Source organism: Microcebus murinus, chromosome 19 (assembly GCF_040939455.1).
Source record: "Microcebus murinus isolate Inina chromosome 19, M.murinus_Inina_mat1.0, whole genome shotgun sequence".
NCBI classification, from domain to species: domain Eukaryota; kingdom Metazoa; phylum Chordata; class Mammalia; order Primates; family Cheirogaleidae; genus Microcebus; species Microcebus murinus.
In genome coordinates, this window is record NC_134122.1 from 24,125,700 (window position 1) to 24,142,933 (window position 17,234).

The 17,234-nt window shown below is 44.5% G+C and overlaps 1 protein-coding gene across 1 annotated transcript in view; it reads left to right on the forward strand.

The window, feature by feature from the left end:
- SDK1 (sidekick cell adhesion molecule 1) overlaps positions 1-17,234 on the forward strand; it is a 905,178-nt gene that overhangs the window by 672,072 nt on the left and 215,872 nt on the right. Inside the window, exons 12-14 of the mRNA XM_020281544.2 lie at positions 23-125; positions 2,582-2,758; positions 12,878-13,014. Of these exons, the coding sequence (XP_020137133.2) occupies positions 23-125; positions 2,582-2,758; positions 12,878-13,014 (417 nt within the window). The remainder of the gene's footprint in view (positions 1-22; positions 126-2,581; positions 2,759-12,877; positions 13,015-17,234) is intronic.

Consider the following 17,234-nt stretch of genomic DNA (forward strand, 5'->3'; position numbering starts at 1 on the left):
ATTGTAACTTGTGTTTTTTCAGACCGAACGATCATCGTCCACCCTCCTGAGGACCGAGTAGTAATTAAGGGGACTACAGCCACGCTGCGCTGTGGGGCCACACATGACCCTCGGATTTTGCTCAGGTTGGCCCAGTCAGTTACAATGCCTGGGGCTTGTTAATATGCTATGAGCTTATGAAGTGAAGTTGAGATGAGAAGGAAGAATTTGGGGAACTTTGATTTCAGCTGCAGATCCCTGATTACGGCATCTTATAGTCATGGGCTCTGTCATTAATCACACAAATCCCATTTTCCACTCCAGCCTTATGTATTATTTACAGTGAGCTATGTTCCACTTCATGACTTCAATACAGCGTTTCATGATTTTTTCTGCCAAGGTTAATACACTATCTGTAAAACGTACTTGTCAGAGGCTGATACTTAATGAGAGAAAAATCCAGAGGGATCGAATAGGATTTCAGCAGTGTTTACATGGGGGCTATTTGGTACTCAAGAGGGGTTTTCTTACTCCAAGGATAGTTTCATTGTGAAATGGGGAGCGAGGGAAACCTGCACGTGGAAGAAAGGCAACCACAGTACCTAACACACTTAGCAGAAAATATACACAAAGAAGGAAATTAGATAACTTGAGGATTTTCTAAAGGATTTGCAATATCCTGTCTTTGAATTCGGGCTCAGAGAGTAACAGTGAAAAATATGACATTTCAGGTGAATGCATGGCAGCAGACAGGCGGCTGTCAGTGGTAAGCTTTTTCCCAAAGAGCAGCCACTTTCAGAATAGTTTTTGATTTTCAGAATCAGCCTGAAAAAAGAAAATAAATCAAAAAAGAAAAATCCAATCATCATAGTATTTTCACTCTGGCTGTAGCCCAAAAAGCACACAGTTAGCCAAATGGGTGGATTCAAGATGCTTTCCTGCTTTTGGGGACATTTTATTCTGAGCAGAGGGGATGGCTTTGACATATATGTCATTAACTGGATTCGGAGCTAAGCCATTCTCTCACTCTTCTTGAGCAGGTGTTTGGCAAATCATAAATTTCCATATCTCCACCTGATTCTCTAGAATTTCCCAGGGCTCAAAAACCAAGCTTTGTTTAGTTACAAGGATGCTGAATGCAATACAAAACAAACAAAAACTAGCAAGTTAAAGATTACCTGAAAAATCGTTGGGGGCTTTCCTAAGAGATAATTGTCATTTCTAGAAAAGAATTCATTCCTTTCTAAATGATTTGGAATATGATTTCCAATAAGTCAGGTTTTCTGCTATTCTGAGAGCTCAAAAAGAGTCCCTTTGGATCTTTGTGGTTTTCTTGTAGCTTTGTATATGTGATTAAATTGGAGACCACTTCCTGAAAAGGAACTGGATTATTCACTCTTGGGCACCCCTGGTCCCAGGGTTTCTCTGTCCCAAGGAGCACCAGGCCCTACATGACAATTTCAGGCTGCACCCCAGAGTGAGCAACCTATTCATTTCCTTTTTGTGGATTAGTCCTGTTCTGTCTCAGAGTAATTTCAGATAAGTAGTTTATAAATGTCTGTGCTCTTTGAATATGATGGATTTAAAGAGCTGGGTACATTTGGAAAACCTGATCACTTTCATCCCATCTAGCAGTGAGTAGTGGCCCTGCCCGTGGACATCTATAGACAGAACAGGCTCTTAATTGATTATATATTTGAAAAGAAAAATGTGCTACAATTGCTATAGATAAAGATTAAATGAGAAAGAAATGCAGTTTTAAGGACCATCTGCCAGAATGGTTGGATTTTAAGAAAATATGTTTAGGGGGTGTGATTTTTTTTTTTCATGAGTTGGGTAATTCTACTCTGGAGATTTTTAAATAATTGTTGCCTCCTGTCTAGACAATACTCTTGTCCTCCAGGAACATTCTGGGGCAGGAATGTCAGGTGCAGTTTTATCAGGTGACAGGCATGCAGATGATGCTGCACACCCCATCTCTAAAACATACGCTCAGACAGATGTTGTCAGTCATTTTCATTGTCCTGTTTTTAACTTTAGCATCTATTTTTGTATTATCTGTTTTTTCTTTTTTTTTTTTTTTTTTTTTGAGACAGAGTCTCGCTTTGTTGTCCAGGCTAGAGTGAGTGCCATGGCGTCAGCCTAGCTCACAGCAACCTCAAACTCCTGGGCTCGAGTGATCCTTCTGCGTCAGCCTCCCGAGTAGCTGGGACTACAGGCATGCGCCACCATGCCCGGCTAATTTTTTATATATATATATCAGTTGGCCAATTGATTTCTTTCTATTTATAGTAGAGACGGGGTCTCGCTCTTGCTCAGGCTGGTTTCGAACTCCTGACCTTGAGCAATCCGCCCGCCTCGGCCTCCCAAGAGCTAGGATTACAGGCGTGAGCCACAGCGCTCGGCCTTATCTGTTTTTTCTTTTCTTTTCTTTTTTTGGGCATAATTCACATACTATAAAATTCACCATTTTAAAGAACATAATTCAGTGGTTGTTAGTATATTCACAAGGCTGTCAGTTGCTTGCTTTTTAACAAACAAGAAGGACCAGTGATTCTGTACTTACAGGTTTCGTAACTCTAGACTTTTGCTTGGCCCACAGCTATGTTTGGAGGAAGGACAATGTGGTCATCACTCCATCTAGCAGTTCTAGAATTGTGGTGGAGAAGGACGGGTCCCTTCTTATTAGCCAGACTTGGTCAGGTGACATCGGTGACTACACCTGTGAAATTATATCCGAAGGAGGGAATGATTCCAGAACAGCCCGGCTAGAAGTGATGTGAGTAATTCAATGTTTGGTGTTAATCAGTTCTTAATTATCTGCATTTCTGCATTCAGCCAGCACTCTTGCAAGTAACTACCACTTAACATGTATGATGCCCAATTGTGTCCCAAGTCAGCAGTCAGAGGCCACATAGCCACGTCATATCACATAGCCGTGTCCAGTGACAGGATATTTTGCTTATTGTAAAACTTCAAAATCAAAATGTGTCATCTTTGGTGTGTAGACAGTCTGATTGTTATTTTTTGTCCCCATTGAGCCCTTACGTCATATTTTCCCCATTTGACACCTTAGCCCGACAGACTGTTTACCACATTGCATTTAAGTAACAGTAAGTTCATTTTTCCGTTAATGCCCATCAGAGCTTCCGATCAGTGAAAAATGCCAAGATCAGTCCATGGAGGTGAACGCCAACTAGACTCCGAGTTCAAGTTAAGTTAGTCCCTGCTGCCTCTCCATGGGAAAATAGATATTTTCCTTTAAGTCTTTTGAAATCCTGAAAACAGCAAGCAGCTGCCCATTACTTCCAATCCAGACCTTACTGGGGGTCCAGAGAGCCTGGGTGGGAAACCATCGATCTCCTCTGTCTTTTCTCTCTCTCTTCCTCAACTCCCTCTTTATTCATGGAACAGGAAACTGAAATGCCTGCTGACAAATTTTATTTTTCTGACATGTATTTATTTGCTTTTTAAAAGTTGTGCCTTCTCAAATACTCCTGGAGTCCATGAGTACAAAAATAAAACCTGAAAATAAAGAATCAAAGCTGAGGAGTTGTCAGGGCCCCCACCGCCTCCAGGGGCACATGCCAGCCCATCCATCCCTGGTTAACGTTTGACATGCTGGGCCATTAGAAAAAGGCAATTTTGAGTAATTTTTCTTACTGGACTCTACCCACCTTCATCCAGGAAAGATTCTATATACAAAAATCATTCCCTAAAAATAGAATTTGAACACTTTGAGCACAAAGGCCATGTCTCATTTATCTTTGAATCTCTAGACTCCAGCTGAGAGGATTAAAAGTGGAAAAAAAATGCTTGCAAGTGCTGAGCACATGGCCTTCTGTGTTTGTTGCGTGTGTGTGAATGAGTAAAGAGACTAACTGCTTTCCTGTAGCCTCTATTTGTGGAATTTAAAAAGTTAATGATGTGTAGCAGCCACTCCAGAAAGCCCTGTTATACCTTCAGTACCTGAAAAAATATTTCATTCCACCTCCTGCTCTGTCTCTCTCCAGGATGACTCCTTGTTCTCTTTCGACATTAGTCACCTGTTGGGAGCAAAGGTCATCCCAGTTAGTCATGAAGACACAGGCGTCCTTGTGGCCCCAGAGGACTAGCTGCAAGGCTGTCACACAGATGGTTCTCAGCTTTGGGAATGTGCCTGGGAGGAACATCTCTCAGCCCCTACCTATAGGCATCGGAGCCCCTGCCTCTGGCTCTCCCTGCCCTTCCCATGGGCCTCAGCCATCTGCTGCCCTTGCAGCTTGGCTTGCCTGTGTCTTCTGCCAGCTTTATCTGAATCCTTGGAATTCATCTATAGGATCGCTTCCTGCCACATGACGCCAGGATGCCTCCTGCAGTTCTTCCCCGCACCTGGCCCACCCTGCCCCTTCACATTGGGCACACTGGGGGTGGGGGTGGGGGCCTGAGCACATCCTCAGGTTCCTCCTCCTTCTGAGGGAGAAGCATTTGATGACACAGGTTTGCATTTGAGTGCCTGACACAGTGATGGGTACGCAATAGGTATATAAGTATATGCTGGTCGGTTGGCTGGTTGGATGCATGGCTGGATGACTGAATGTGTGTATGTCAGAGCCACTGGCAGCCCCTCCTGACCCCCCACCTTCAGTGCTGGTGTGCCCTTGGCACCCCTTGGATAAATGCACAAGCCCACATTGCTCTATCCAAAGCCTGGCGGTCAGTGCCTGGACGCCCTGGATGCTCTGCTCCTGCCTCTCCTCCTGCCTTCTGTATCTCCAGTTGAGGACTGTTTGTTTGGTTTTTATTTTCCATTTTGGTAATGTTGGAGGAATTCATATAATCTATTGTGCTATTCACATTTTTAAAACTACCTTTGAGAACCCTTAGATCATCCATCGTTGATATCAAATAAATAAGTGTTAGCAGTTCATAAAGACTCTGTCAGCAGAAGCCAAATTGCATACTTCCAATAAAGCACATTCTTTTTATTCTGCACAATTTTTATGTTCTACTGATTTACATATCTTGCCTACTATTTGCTTATTTGATTTTCTCTAAGTAAAATACATTTTTCAGCAAATGTTGCTGTATGTATAAAATAATAGGCTTTCTGTAATGGTAAAACACCTCATCGCTAAATATAGAAATATTTGCAGATTTGTGATTCAAACCAATTTGGGTACAACTGGTTACAGAATTGATTTGGAATATACAGTTGTTCCTTGTGACTTGTTAGTGTAATGAACTCTGCTGCCCAAGATCTAAATGGATGGGGAAAGTTGTAGGCTCTTTTGTGACATGTCTTTAGATCCAAATAGGACGTGACTTTACAACATCAGCAATGACAATAGTAATGATAATAATAATAATCCACGATCGCAGGGCATTCTGGGCTTCTCTGAGAACTTTCAAATGGAGCTCAGTAACATTTCCATATTTTACTCAGATGACAAAAAAAAAAAAAAAGGCAAGAAAAAAATCTCATATTGCAGAAGGGACTGAGAGGTACTTATGGCTAAACAATGTCCTTCAGAAAAGCCTGTAAGCCTTTTTTCCCCTTGCCTCTCCACTTCAGTTAAAAGCTACTTTGTTAAATACAGAAATTAGGAACATTAGAAGTGAGATTTTCAAAAATAGACCATCCGTAGGCATGTTCTCCTGTTTGTTTGCTCCATGGCTTGTACTTTAGCACTAAACTTTGGCTCATTTAAGCCTGGTTGAAGGGGCAATCCCTTGACCCCACCTCACACCCTTGACAGTCATGGCAGGGCCACAGAGCCACCTACGGGTGAGATTGGGTGGGAGTTCCTGCCTACCTCTTAGTCCTCATGTGACTTTGGGCTGGTAGCCTCATATCTCAGCCTCGGTTTTCTCAACTTGTAAACTGAGCATTGCATTGTGCCCCCTAAAGGACTGTCCTGAGGGTTGTGTGAACCAGTGTTTGTAAACCTGGCGTGGAACCCAGCTGAGGATGGGCATGCGGTTATTTCTATCTTATACAAGAATGCCATTCCTCCCGTCATCAACAACACCCTGGCCTCCTGAGGCCGGGACGTCTCTCTCCTCTACCCTGCTTTATTCCTGCTCATGTTCATATGGCCGTGTGACGCTGGACACTGGATGTGTCTGCTTGGCCTGCAGCCCTCAGTGCCTGGAGCAGTGCCAGGAGTATAGCAGGGCCCAGTAAGTGTCTGAGTAAGCCTCACTCTACTCTCCGAGTAAAAATGGGACGCTGCACTGTGCGCCACTGAGGAGGACTAATTTATGAGGGCTCTGCCTCAATCCCCTCCCTGAGACAAGAAGCTTCTAAAATTCCAGATGGTTCCATGATGTATCCTATAAATTAACAACACACTTCATCGTTAAACACTGGTCACCCCTTGTTTTAGTAGCATCTTTCCTATTAGTGTGCTGGTGGCACAAGGGCAGAAGCTGGTCTCTGGGATGACTCTGTATCCCCCAAAGCGTCTTGCTGCATTGAGCACACCAGAGAGACTGGGCTCCTAAGGCTTTATGGATTGATTAATTGTTAAATCATTTAAAGACCCAATTAGCATTGCATCTATCCTCCTGAAATCAGAGACTAATTCTCATCAGCCTGGAGTACAGAGAAAACCCAATTTACGAAGCTGACCTTCTGAAGACTCAGATCCTGAGGCAGTCGGAGAGGTTTCTTTCAATAAAACCACTTCTGACAAAGCCATAATAAGGAGTGAACAATTTAATACGTTTTCCAGAGTTATCAAGCCCCCATCATCTTCATCCTCAGAGTGAAGTCAAAGAAGATGGGTTTGACCAAGTCATCATTTGTGCATTAAAGGGGCAATGCTTTCTATATAGAAAAATACTTATCTGATCCTCTTCTGCCAGAGCAATTCCCCCCTGCAGCCACAATTTTACCAATTGCTTTCTCTTGAGTCTTTTTCTAAACTGTTTTCCTCACACACAGCTCGCTTAATCTCCTTCCCGTACAGTCCAGGTTTTTGTTCTTTTGTTATTTTTCATTTCTGATATTATTGTAGTATGATTTGCCTGATGGTGATCCCCCACCCCCATTCTCTTTAAATTACAAAGTGACTCAGCACTGGGCTTCTTTCCATTGTTCTCTGGGACCTTTCATTTGTCACCCTGTCTGCATATCACTGTCTGTGAGTCACTCTGCTGATCATTTATCTCCTTTCAAAGTTGGCAGAGAAATGCCTAGATGCAATCTATTCCCATCAGATAAGAGTTTCTGAAATGGATTCAGAATATATTAAAGCCTCATTTATCCGTTATTGATGGGTTAGTCAAGGATTTCACAAAGCTTAATTTTCCAGATAACCAAAACTTATCGTTTAAAGAAGTGGTTTGTATTTCTAACATAAGGCATACCTTGTTTTATTGCACTTTGCAGATACCGTGTTTTTAATGAATTGAAGGTTGAGGCAACCCTGTGTTGAGCAGATCTGTTGGTGCCATTTTCCCAGTGGGATGTGCTCACTTCATTCTCTTTGTCATATTTTGGCAATTCTCACAATACTTCAGACGTTTTCATTATTTTAATATCTATTATGGTGATCTGTGATCAGTGATCTTTAATGTTGCTATTATAATTTTGGGGGGCATCACATACTGTGCTCATATAAGGTGGTGAAATTAATCAATCAATGTTGTGTGTGTTCTGACTGCTCCAACATCCAGCCATTCCCCCGTCTTTCTCTCTCTTCTTTGGCCTCCCTATTTTCTGAGATGTAACGATGTTGAAATTAAGCAAATTAATGACCCTATGGTGGCCTCTAATTGTTCAAGTGAAAAAAGAGTCACATGCATGTCTCTCACTTTAAATCAAAAGCTAGAAATGATTAAGCTAGGGAGGAAGGCATGTTGAAAGCCAAGATAGGCTGAAAGCTGGGCCTGTTTCACCAACCACTTGGGCAAGTTGTGAATGCAAAGGAGAAGTTCTTGAAGGAAACTGAAAGTGCTATTGCAGCGAACACACAAATGATAAGAAAGTGAAACAGCCTTATTGCAGATATGGATAAAGTGTGAGTGGTCTGGATAGAAGATCAAACCAGCCACAACATTCTCAAGCCAAAGCCTAATTTAGAACAAGGTGCTATTCTCTTCAATTTTGTGAAAGCTGAGGTGAGGTGAGGAAGCTGTAGAAGAAAAGTTGGAAACTAGGAGATGTTGATTCATAAGGTTTAAGGAAAGAAGCTGTCTCCATAACATAAAAGTACAAGGTGAAACAGCAAGTGCTAAGGTAGAAACTGCAGCAAGTTGTCCAGAAGATCTTACTAAGATCACTGATGAAAGTGGCTACACTAAACAGCAGATTCTCAGAGTAGACAAGTGCCTTCTGTTGCTTCTATCTAGGATGGATTTTAAGCCCACTGTTGAGACATACTGCTCAGAAAAAAGATTCCTTTTAAAACATTACTGCTTATTAACAATGTACCTAGTCACCCAAGAGCACTGATTGAGATGTATGAGGAGATAGATATTATTTTCATGCCTGCTAACACAGCATCCACCCTGCAGCCCATGGATCAAGGAGTAATTTTGACTTTCAAGTCTTATTATTTACAAAATACATATTGTAAGGCTATAGCTGCCATAAACGGTGATTCCTCTGATGGAGCTGGGCAAAGTAAATTGGAAACCTTCTAGGAAGGATTCACCATTATAGGTGCCATTAAGAATATTCATGATTTATGGGAGGAGGTAAAAATATCAAAATTAACAGGAGTTTCAAAGAAGTTGATTCCAACCTTCATGGATGACCTTGAGAGGCTCAAGACTTCAGAGGAGAAAGTAACTGCAGATGTGGTAGAAATAGCAAGAGAACTATGATTAGAAGTGGAGCCTAAAAATGTGACTGAATTGCTAGAATCTCATGATAAAACTTTAACAGATGAGGAGTTGCTTCTTATGGATGAGCCAAGAAAGTGGTTTCTTGAGATGGAATCTATTCCTAGTGAAGATGCTATGAACATTGTTGCAATGACAACAATGGATTTAGAATATTACATAAACTTGATTGATAAAGCAGCAGCAGGGTTTGAGAGAATTGACTCTACTTTTGAAAGAAGTTCTACTGTGGGTAAAATGCTATCAAACAGCATCGCATGGCACAGAAAAGGAGGAGTCAATTGATGCAGCACACTTCATTGTTGTCTTATTTTAAGAAACTGCCACATCCACCCAAACCTTAGCAACCACCACCCTGATCAGTTAGCAGCCATCAACATCGAGGAATACCCTCCACCTGCAAAAAGATTACAACCCACTGTAAGCTCAGATGATTATTAGCATTTTTAGCAATAAAGTATATTTCAATTAAGGTATGTACAGTTTTTTAAAATACACAACACTATTACACACTTAAAAGAATACAGAATGGTGTAAACAAAACTTTTATAGACACAGGGAGACCAAAAGATCTGTGTGCCTTGCTCTGTTGTGATGTTTGCTTTATTGTGGTGGTCTGGAACTGAACCTGCATTCTCTGTGAAATGCTTCTGTATGAAAAGGTTCTTTGCATTGCTAAATAGGTAATACTGACCACAGGAGATATTGCAGAGGGATGTTCACATAGGGTGGGCACTAGGAGTAGTGAAAAAACTAAATTTCCTTCCAACTTCGAGTCCTGTGATTTGTGTAAAAGTCGTCACACTGGATATGACTCTGAGCCAGCGAGGTGGATGTTGTTGGCAGTGGTAGACAAGGGCTTTGCACCTGTCTGTGTGTCAGGGACACTGATGGCCTCGGGCCCCACGGGGCTGGGAGATCTTAGTTCCTACACTCGGTGTCTCAAGGCTGCTTTGCTTTTTAAATTCTTAAGTATTTGCTTTTAATCTTTTAAAGAATCTTTCTAATCCCTTTGTCTCAGGCTCTTAGCTGCCACGTTTGCTATTCATTGTGCCTGCTTTTGGCAGACCGGGTTGCTTCTCATTGATTGCTTTGATCTGCCTAGACTCACACCCTGAGCAGGAGTGAGCAGGCTCTGTGAGAGGACAGAGGGACACAGGAGTGTATCCCAGGGATCTTAGGAGCTCACACCTGGGTGGCAGATGTTGCTTGGTTAGTGGTCTCCATTTAAGACAGTGTGACAGGGCTACAGTCTACAAAGCCCAAAGAGCAAGGCCTGTGAGACAGGCCATTTCCGTGTGCACTCACATGTTAGGCTAAGAGAAGCCTGATCTGAAACAAGAATAAGATTTCACTGCAGGAAAAATAAACTTAAAATTTAGAATAGGCTCAAGCATAACCCACTTGGGGTCATAAGAAAAAGTGTGCAATAGGGTATTGGGCAGGTGGGAGGGGGGAGGGGGGCGGGTATATACATATATAATGAGTGAGATGTGCACCATCTGGGGGATGGTCATGCTGGAGACTCAGACTTGTGGGGGGAGGGGGGGCAATGGGCATTTATTGAAACCTTAAAATCTGTACCCCCATAATATGCCAAGATAAAAAAAAAAAGAAAAAGTGTACAGATGTAGCTTCTCAGGGACCACAGATCAGACACTCCAACAGGAGCCCATTCATGTCATATATGATGGTCACCAGGACAAGATGTCCCTTTTGCAAAGTATGTGCGCCCTTTATCTCTTCCCTCGCCTGGCTCCTTGAGCCTCTGACCCATGGTTAGTTAGCCTATGGTCTGTCCTCCCTCCCGACTGTTACAGGTTATTACCTACTAGTTGTACGATCTCTTGGTACCATTTCCAATGAGCTGCGCTTGGGGTCCCAGTGCCAGCCCTGGAAAGTCAGTATCAAAAAGATATCCCAGAAATTGTGAACATGGACTCCTTCTTGGTCTCTCTGGTCAGGAGTACCAAACCTTTCCTTGGCCCTGCCCTGCCTCTCTTCTTTTGCCTGCCTCCACAACCCAGTGCAAACCCTGCATCCCTGCTCTTCTCACTGCCCAGACCTCCCACCAGTCTTACCCACGCCCTTAACAGGCCACTCACCTTCTTCATCCTGCCTGAACTCATGTTCCCATTCACCCTGGGAGAGCCTTCCTTCCCTCTCCACTCACCCAGACCACTCCCAGCCACTGTATCCCCACCTTGCCACTAGGCCTGCCCCCTACAACCCTGCTCTGCATTCCAGACCACTCCATGGTCCACGCCTAGATCTCTGGGGTCTGGTGTTGTCCTGGACTCTGTATGGCCTTGTGCCCCTCCCTGGCTTTTCAGCTCTGGGAGGGCAGGACTGTGACAGCAGGTTAGGCTGGCATCACCTCATCGAGTCACTTGGTTGGTGTTTCCAGCAAGGCCAGACCCCATCCTGGACTGGTCCAGAGCCCCATCCTGAGTCACCTCATGAGCATAAACTCAGTTGTGGCTAGAGAGGCCCGCCATAAGTGACAAAAACAGTTCTATCATTCAGGAAATTCCAAGGGTTCAGAAGCACCATCCCAGACCAGATGAATTCTTAATGATACTATAGTCTTATTTGGATATATCAATCCAAGTTTATTCTTGGTTTGTTTTCAGGTGGGGCTATTGCAACAGCTTTGGTTTGGTTTCAGACCAAACCAGTTCAGATTGGGGGGAAACATTAATAGGAAATAGGGCTTGGGAGAAGTAGAATAAATATTTTTATCCTGGCATTTCCTTTATGTTGATCTTCATTGGAAATTGAATGGAGATTTGGTTTTTAGAGAACTCAAATAGAAGTAACAGCTCTTTTGGTGATTTAAAACTTAATTCACAACTAAGGAAAAAACAAGATAGCATTTCAGACTCAAGTTGGTTCTTTATTGTACTAAGGTATAATATAGTTGCCTTCCACATTAGAAATACTAGTATATTTATGAATAGCACACACGGATTAGCTATGTTTCTTAGGCTGCTGAAAGCATGAAACAGCTTAATAAATTTCAAAGTATAATGAGTACAATTTTTAAATTAAAAATATCAAGTATAATTATGGCTTTTTGTTCTGACCTGTTTGGTTCAGCAATAATTGATGTCTAAGAGAGACCAAAAGCTGGTTAGTGGGTGAGGTGGGTCAGGCTCCGCAGCCCTTTTTCCTGGCACTGCCCAGGAAGCTGCAGAAGCGGCAGCCGTCCAGAACAGCCATGGAACAGGGTCCTGCTCCCAGATTCCTGAGTTGTGAGGTTAAATACTGGGCTTGGGCAGCTTATAATGTTAAGGTTGCATACTCATCATTGGTAAAAACTGTACAGTAAGGTTTTGTAGCTTTGTCACCATTAAATCCCAGTAAAAACCCTTTTTATTAGTAATGTCTTTTCAGAATTTATTTGCTTTAATTACATTTCCATTTTATAGCCTTGCTGATGTGTTATTTACCATTTCCACGGGATTTTAGCTAGCGTTTTCACCACATTTCCTTTAAGTGCTTCCCCCAAATTTCTGTATTCCAACGGAAGATAGAATGGCAACATAACCTCATGCTGTCAATAAATGAGGTGACTGTGTTGTCTAAGAATGCACATGGACGTTTTCTCTGGAACTCCAAATGGCTAGTGTTGGAAATTTCGTACTAAGTCACGGTTACTAGGCCCTTTCCTGTGTCTATGGTTTATTTCATTTCCATGACCAGCTTTTAGTTGTAAAAACAAGTTGTTGACATGTTTTCTCAATTAAGTAATATATGTATGAAAATCTGCATCCTTCCACCCCCATTTAAGTGACAGTGTCATCACTTGCTTTGATACCTACCATAGGGATTAAACACAATTGTGAAATTTGAAATTCAGAAAACAAACTAATACTATAAGGAGTGGGGGTGGATTTTGTTTGTTTGTTTGGGAGGAGAGAGGTTAGTATTTGTGTTTGGGCATATTTTCATGTTCTTCATGTTCAAAACATACCACACCAGGACTGCCCATGTCAGGACTCAGGCTAACCGTGGATTCTGATATGTGTTTTCTTCTTTCTCCTTTTCATTCCTTTTATTCAAGTGAACTTCCTCATTCACCTCAGAACCTCCTGGCCAGCCCGAATTCTTCTCACAGCCATGCCGTGATGCTCTCTTGGGTTCGGCCCTTTGATGGAAACAGTCCTATTCTCCATTACATTGTGGAGCTGTCTGAAAACAGTAAGTAGCGAAACAAAACTGTCACCATAGACCATAATCCAGTTTCTTTGTGTGCTCTTCATGTCCTTAACCTTTACTTCTGGCTCAGACCCAAAACAACTAGTAAAATGTTATGATGCTTTCTATACGTAGTTTCGAGCGGAAAACACACCTTGCGATTTAGAGAAGAGAAAGGCACCATGGGGCCCAGGAGAGGGGCTGAACATGAAACAGTTGACATGACTGAAACAGTTAGCAGGGCTCTTATGGGAGTGGGTGTGGGGACCAGTGATGACCATGACCGTGGGGTTACCCCTAGGGTGAACTTGAGACGGGTTAGTAATGCCTCCCACCGGGGCTGACTCAAGAGTTAACCACAGCACAGCTCACGTCTGTGGAATGTTTTCTCCAGCACAGACATGGTACTACATTTAGCGGGCCTTTTCTTTTCTCACCTTCCTCGACCTCTCAGCCCCATTTAGTGCAATCCTTCAAACCTCCCTCGTCAAACACCCCTTCCTCGGACAGCCCTGCAGCCTTGGCTTTTCTTGCCTCCCGGCCATTCTTGCCCCCACTTCCCGGCCACAGTGCCCACTCATCTCTGCCCTCCCTGGAACCTCCTTCTAGGAAATCTCACGTGCCCCCATGACCTAAGTGACATTGCTTCCTTGATGACTCTCGGGCTGGTACCTTTACCCCAGACCTCCAGGATCACATGGAACCCAGTGACTTCACATCTCCATCTAGTTGTCTCACAGACGTCTCAAACTTCTTTAAACTATATCTTTTAATGTTTTTAACCTAAACCCTGTCCCCACCTCACTACTGCAGCCTTTTTTACCTCCGTGACCACACCCTGGGTTCCTGCATGTCCCCAGCCAGGAGCCCAGGGAGGGTCCTCAGCTCCTTTCCCTGGAGCCCTCCCCCATGCCCATCGCATCAGTGGCCCATCTGCCATGTTCTGGGATTCATTGGGATTTGCTCCCTTCTCCCTCTCTCTCTCTCTCTGACCTCCATTATCTCTTACCAGAACAATTGTAGTCACCTTCTAACTGGCCCTGCTTCTGTTTGCCCTCTTCCAAACCATCATCTGCACAAGCTACAACCCTGATCTTAGAATATGATTGGAATAGACTGCCCTGTACAAACCCTGCATGGGTGCCAGCTGTATCCCAGAGGAAAGTCAAGCCCCTTGGTCGCTGGGCAGCCGTGGCTCACCCCTGGCCATGGTGCTCTTTGCTCAGCATGTACCAGCCACAGTGGCTTGCTTCATGGTGACTCCCTGAATGCTCCAAGTTTTCCATCTCGGGGTCTGCTTCCTCACCTGGAATGCTCCCAGAGCCAGATGGTCACCCCTCACGATTACCCATTACCTCCTCAGAGAAGCTCTCCAGCACACCATCTCCATCTCACCTTTCTACTCCCGAGCAGGAGTCCTCCTTTCATTATCTCATCCTTTCTGCCAAGTGAGAGCCTCCTCCCCTGAGCCTCCTGCCCTGGGCCTCCCCCAAGGCAAAGCTGGCCAGACCATAGGTTGCCTGTCTCCTAAAGCAACCAACTTCATTTGGCCTGTGGTTTGTCTCATGGTGGCACTGCCATTGCAAGCAGCTTCCTGTTTCCAGGACAGCTAGGAGTGGTGCTTTCTCAATGTTCCCACCCCTGAAACCCAACTGTATTTGGTGACATTCCCATGTATTCCTGCGCTGCTCACTTCTGTAGGCAGAAACATTGGCAGTTCTGCTAGCATTCTTCCCAAGCTCACACCAACCTGTAACTCTTCCTGTCATTATTGATGTAACTGACTTTACTTCCCCTAATTATCCTTTATCTCTTCCTCTGCTAGGATAGATTCCTCTTCTGGTGATACCACATGCTCATACCACAGCAGCCCTGTTTGGTTCTCATTTTATAGTAAAGGGAATGGGTGTGTAGAGGGTGTCAGTCATTGGCTCAGGGTCACTCTCTAGTGGTAGGTGAGATGGGATGGCCCAGGCTGTGACTCAGAGCCTGTGCTCTCACGTGTGTCCTGGGAGCAGTCTTCCCTCTCACACTTCAGCGCAAGCCCTGTGGTGCTGTCAGGCTGGCCAGCTGCACCTGGGTTCCAGTCTGTGCGGAGAACAGAGGAAGCCATGCTGAGACTCTGAACTGGGCATCACCCAAGCCAGTCCCCTTACGGTGTTCCAAAGACAATATTTTACTTCCATTTCTTGGGGTTCCAAGTTTGCACCCTTGGCTACAAGACTTCCTTCAGAGCAAGGTCAGAGCCCAGTGGGCATCCCTGACTCTGATCAGGCCTCTTTCCTCAGAGAGGCTGGGAAGCAGTGGAAACCGGCCTGTGTGCAGACAGCTCTGACCAAAGAGGCAAGGGATTGGCTTTGTTTATTCAAATAGCCCTTGTGAGAAGCTAAGGCTTTCCTGAGGGTGTCACGCCATGTTGCCTGTGAGTAAAACAGGACTTCACGATGATCTGTGTGGAGAGAATGTGACAGGAGTGGAGTGCTTGTCATCCAAATTCTAACAAATGCCTGACGTGCAGACAACTCCCATCGGGCGTCCGTCGCCTTGAGATTGAGGATTGTTTTACTCATCTTCATGTCCCTAGGTTTCTGTCGGTACTCGACAGAGGAGCTCAAGTTCATCTCTCTGGTTAACTTCTTAATGGCCCGGCTCAAATCTCACTTCCCCACATCTCGTGGTGGACTGACCATTCCAGTCACACACCATCATCCAAAACGGAGGTGTTCTGCCTTCCCCAGTTTACACAAAATGAGGCATTGCTTCAAACTGCCATACCGACCCTTTTCTCAACCAATCGCATGGCTGGTTCTTCCAGTCAGATGTCTTGCCTAAGTAGGAAACATGTTTTGTGTGTGACCATCCAACCATTGCAACATAAATCTTGACTGGCCACCAGCTCTGTACCAGACACTCTCCTGGGTGCTGGGACACAGAGATGAGGTGATCATCTCAACTGTGAGCAGCAAGGAAAGGGTCAGACACATCAACATGTCCCCATGGAAGATGTTGCCATCGAAGTATGTACAAAGTGCCCTGGGACCATGGTAAAGCAACCAGATGGGAGACAAATCAGAGGAAATCTTTGAAAGGGGTGACATGAGACCTGGGGCGGATGGGGGCCAGGGGGGCAGCAGGAAGGGCCCCTGGGTGCCAGGTCTCAAGGCATGTTTGGAAACTGCTGGCTGTCAAGTGTGACTTAGGGACATTGCTGCTGGCATGTGGCAGTGTCTTCCTGGGGAGATTCTTCCTCTTAATGGCCCAGCTCACATCTCACTTCCCCACATCCCATCATGTCCAGGCAGAATTAATTTTCCCTCCTCAGGGTTCCTATATCACTATATGTATTTCCCTTTGAGCACTTAGTACATTACGTGATAATTGCTGGTTTATATGTTTGTCTTCTGGCAAGACCATAAACCCCTTAGGGCAGGCAGGGTCCGTGTGTCAGTGCTGTCCATACCTGTGATAGCTGACAGAGTGCCTGGCATGCACTGCACCACTCTGTAGGTGTCCTGTTGCTCCATTTCACTGAGAAAATGACAAAGAACATCGTTCGTCCCTCTTTAGCCTCAGCCTCTCCTGACTATCCTTAGCTTAGAACTGGCTGAGATTCCAGTTCTTTTTCCTCCAGAGCCTCTACTGCAGGTATTACTGCATGGAGAATGTACAGTGGGTAAGAGGGTTGTCTCTTGGCCATTTCTGATTTCAACTATATAAAGTACGTCTGTGACCTTGGCTGAAGCAGCGTGCGCTGCTACCAGTTAATGGACACGTGCCTTCCTGCTGCGGCAAATAGAAAGAGCAGTACCATCATCCGCGCCAATGATCTGGTTTTTATTTTTATTAGGAACAAATGCCCTTAAGAAGCAGCTGAACAGGCTGGCTAATTATAGCCAGAAAGAGCGGCTTAGCAGCAAGTACACTAAAATGGAAATTATATTTGGCCCACACTCAGCGCTGTGCAAGTGGACAGTGCTAAATAGCTCCATCCAGTAGGCCCATCCATCAGCTGCTTGGGGGACCCTCTGCAGCCAGCTCCTCCTGGCAGGCCAGTTAGGATGTCATTCTCCTGGAAACCAAGGGTCCTGCGCGGGCCACACTGACATGATTTAGTGGCCATGGGAGACACCTCGTAACCTGTGCCCTTATGACATTCCCACCACTACAGAAGGGCCTCTTCTGAGCTTTATGGAGCAGAATGCTGGGGTTTGAACTGAGCCTTT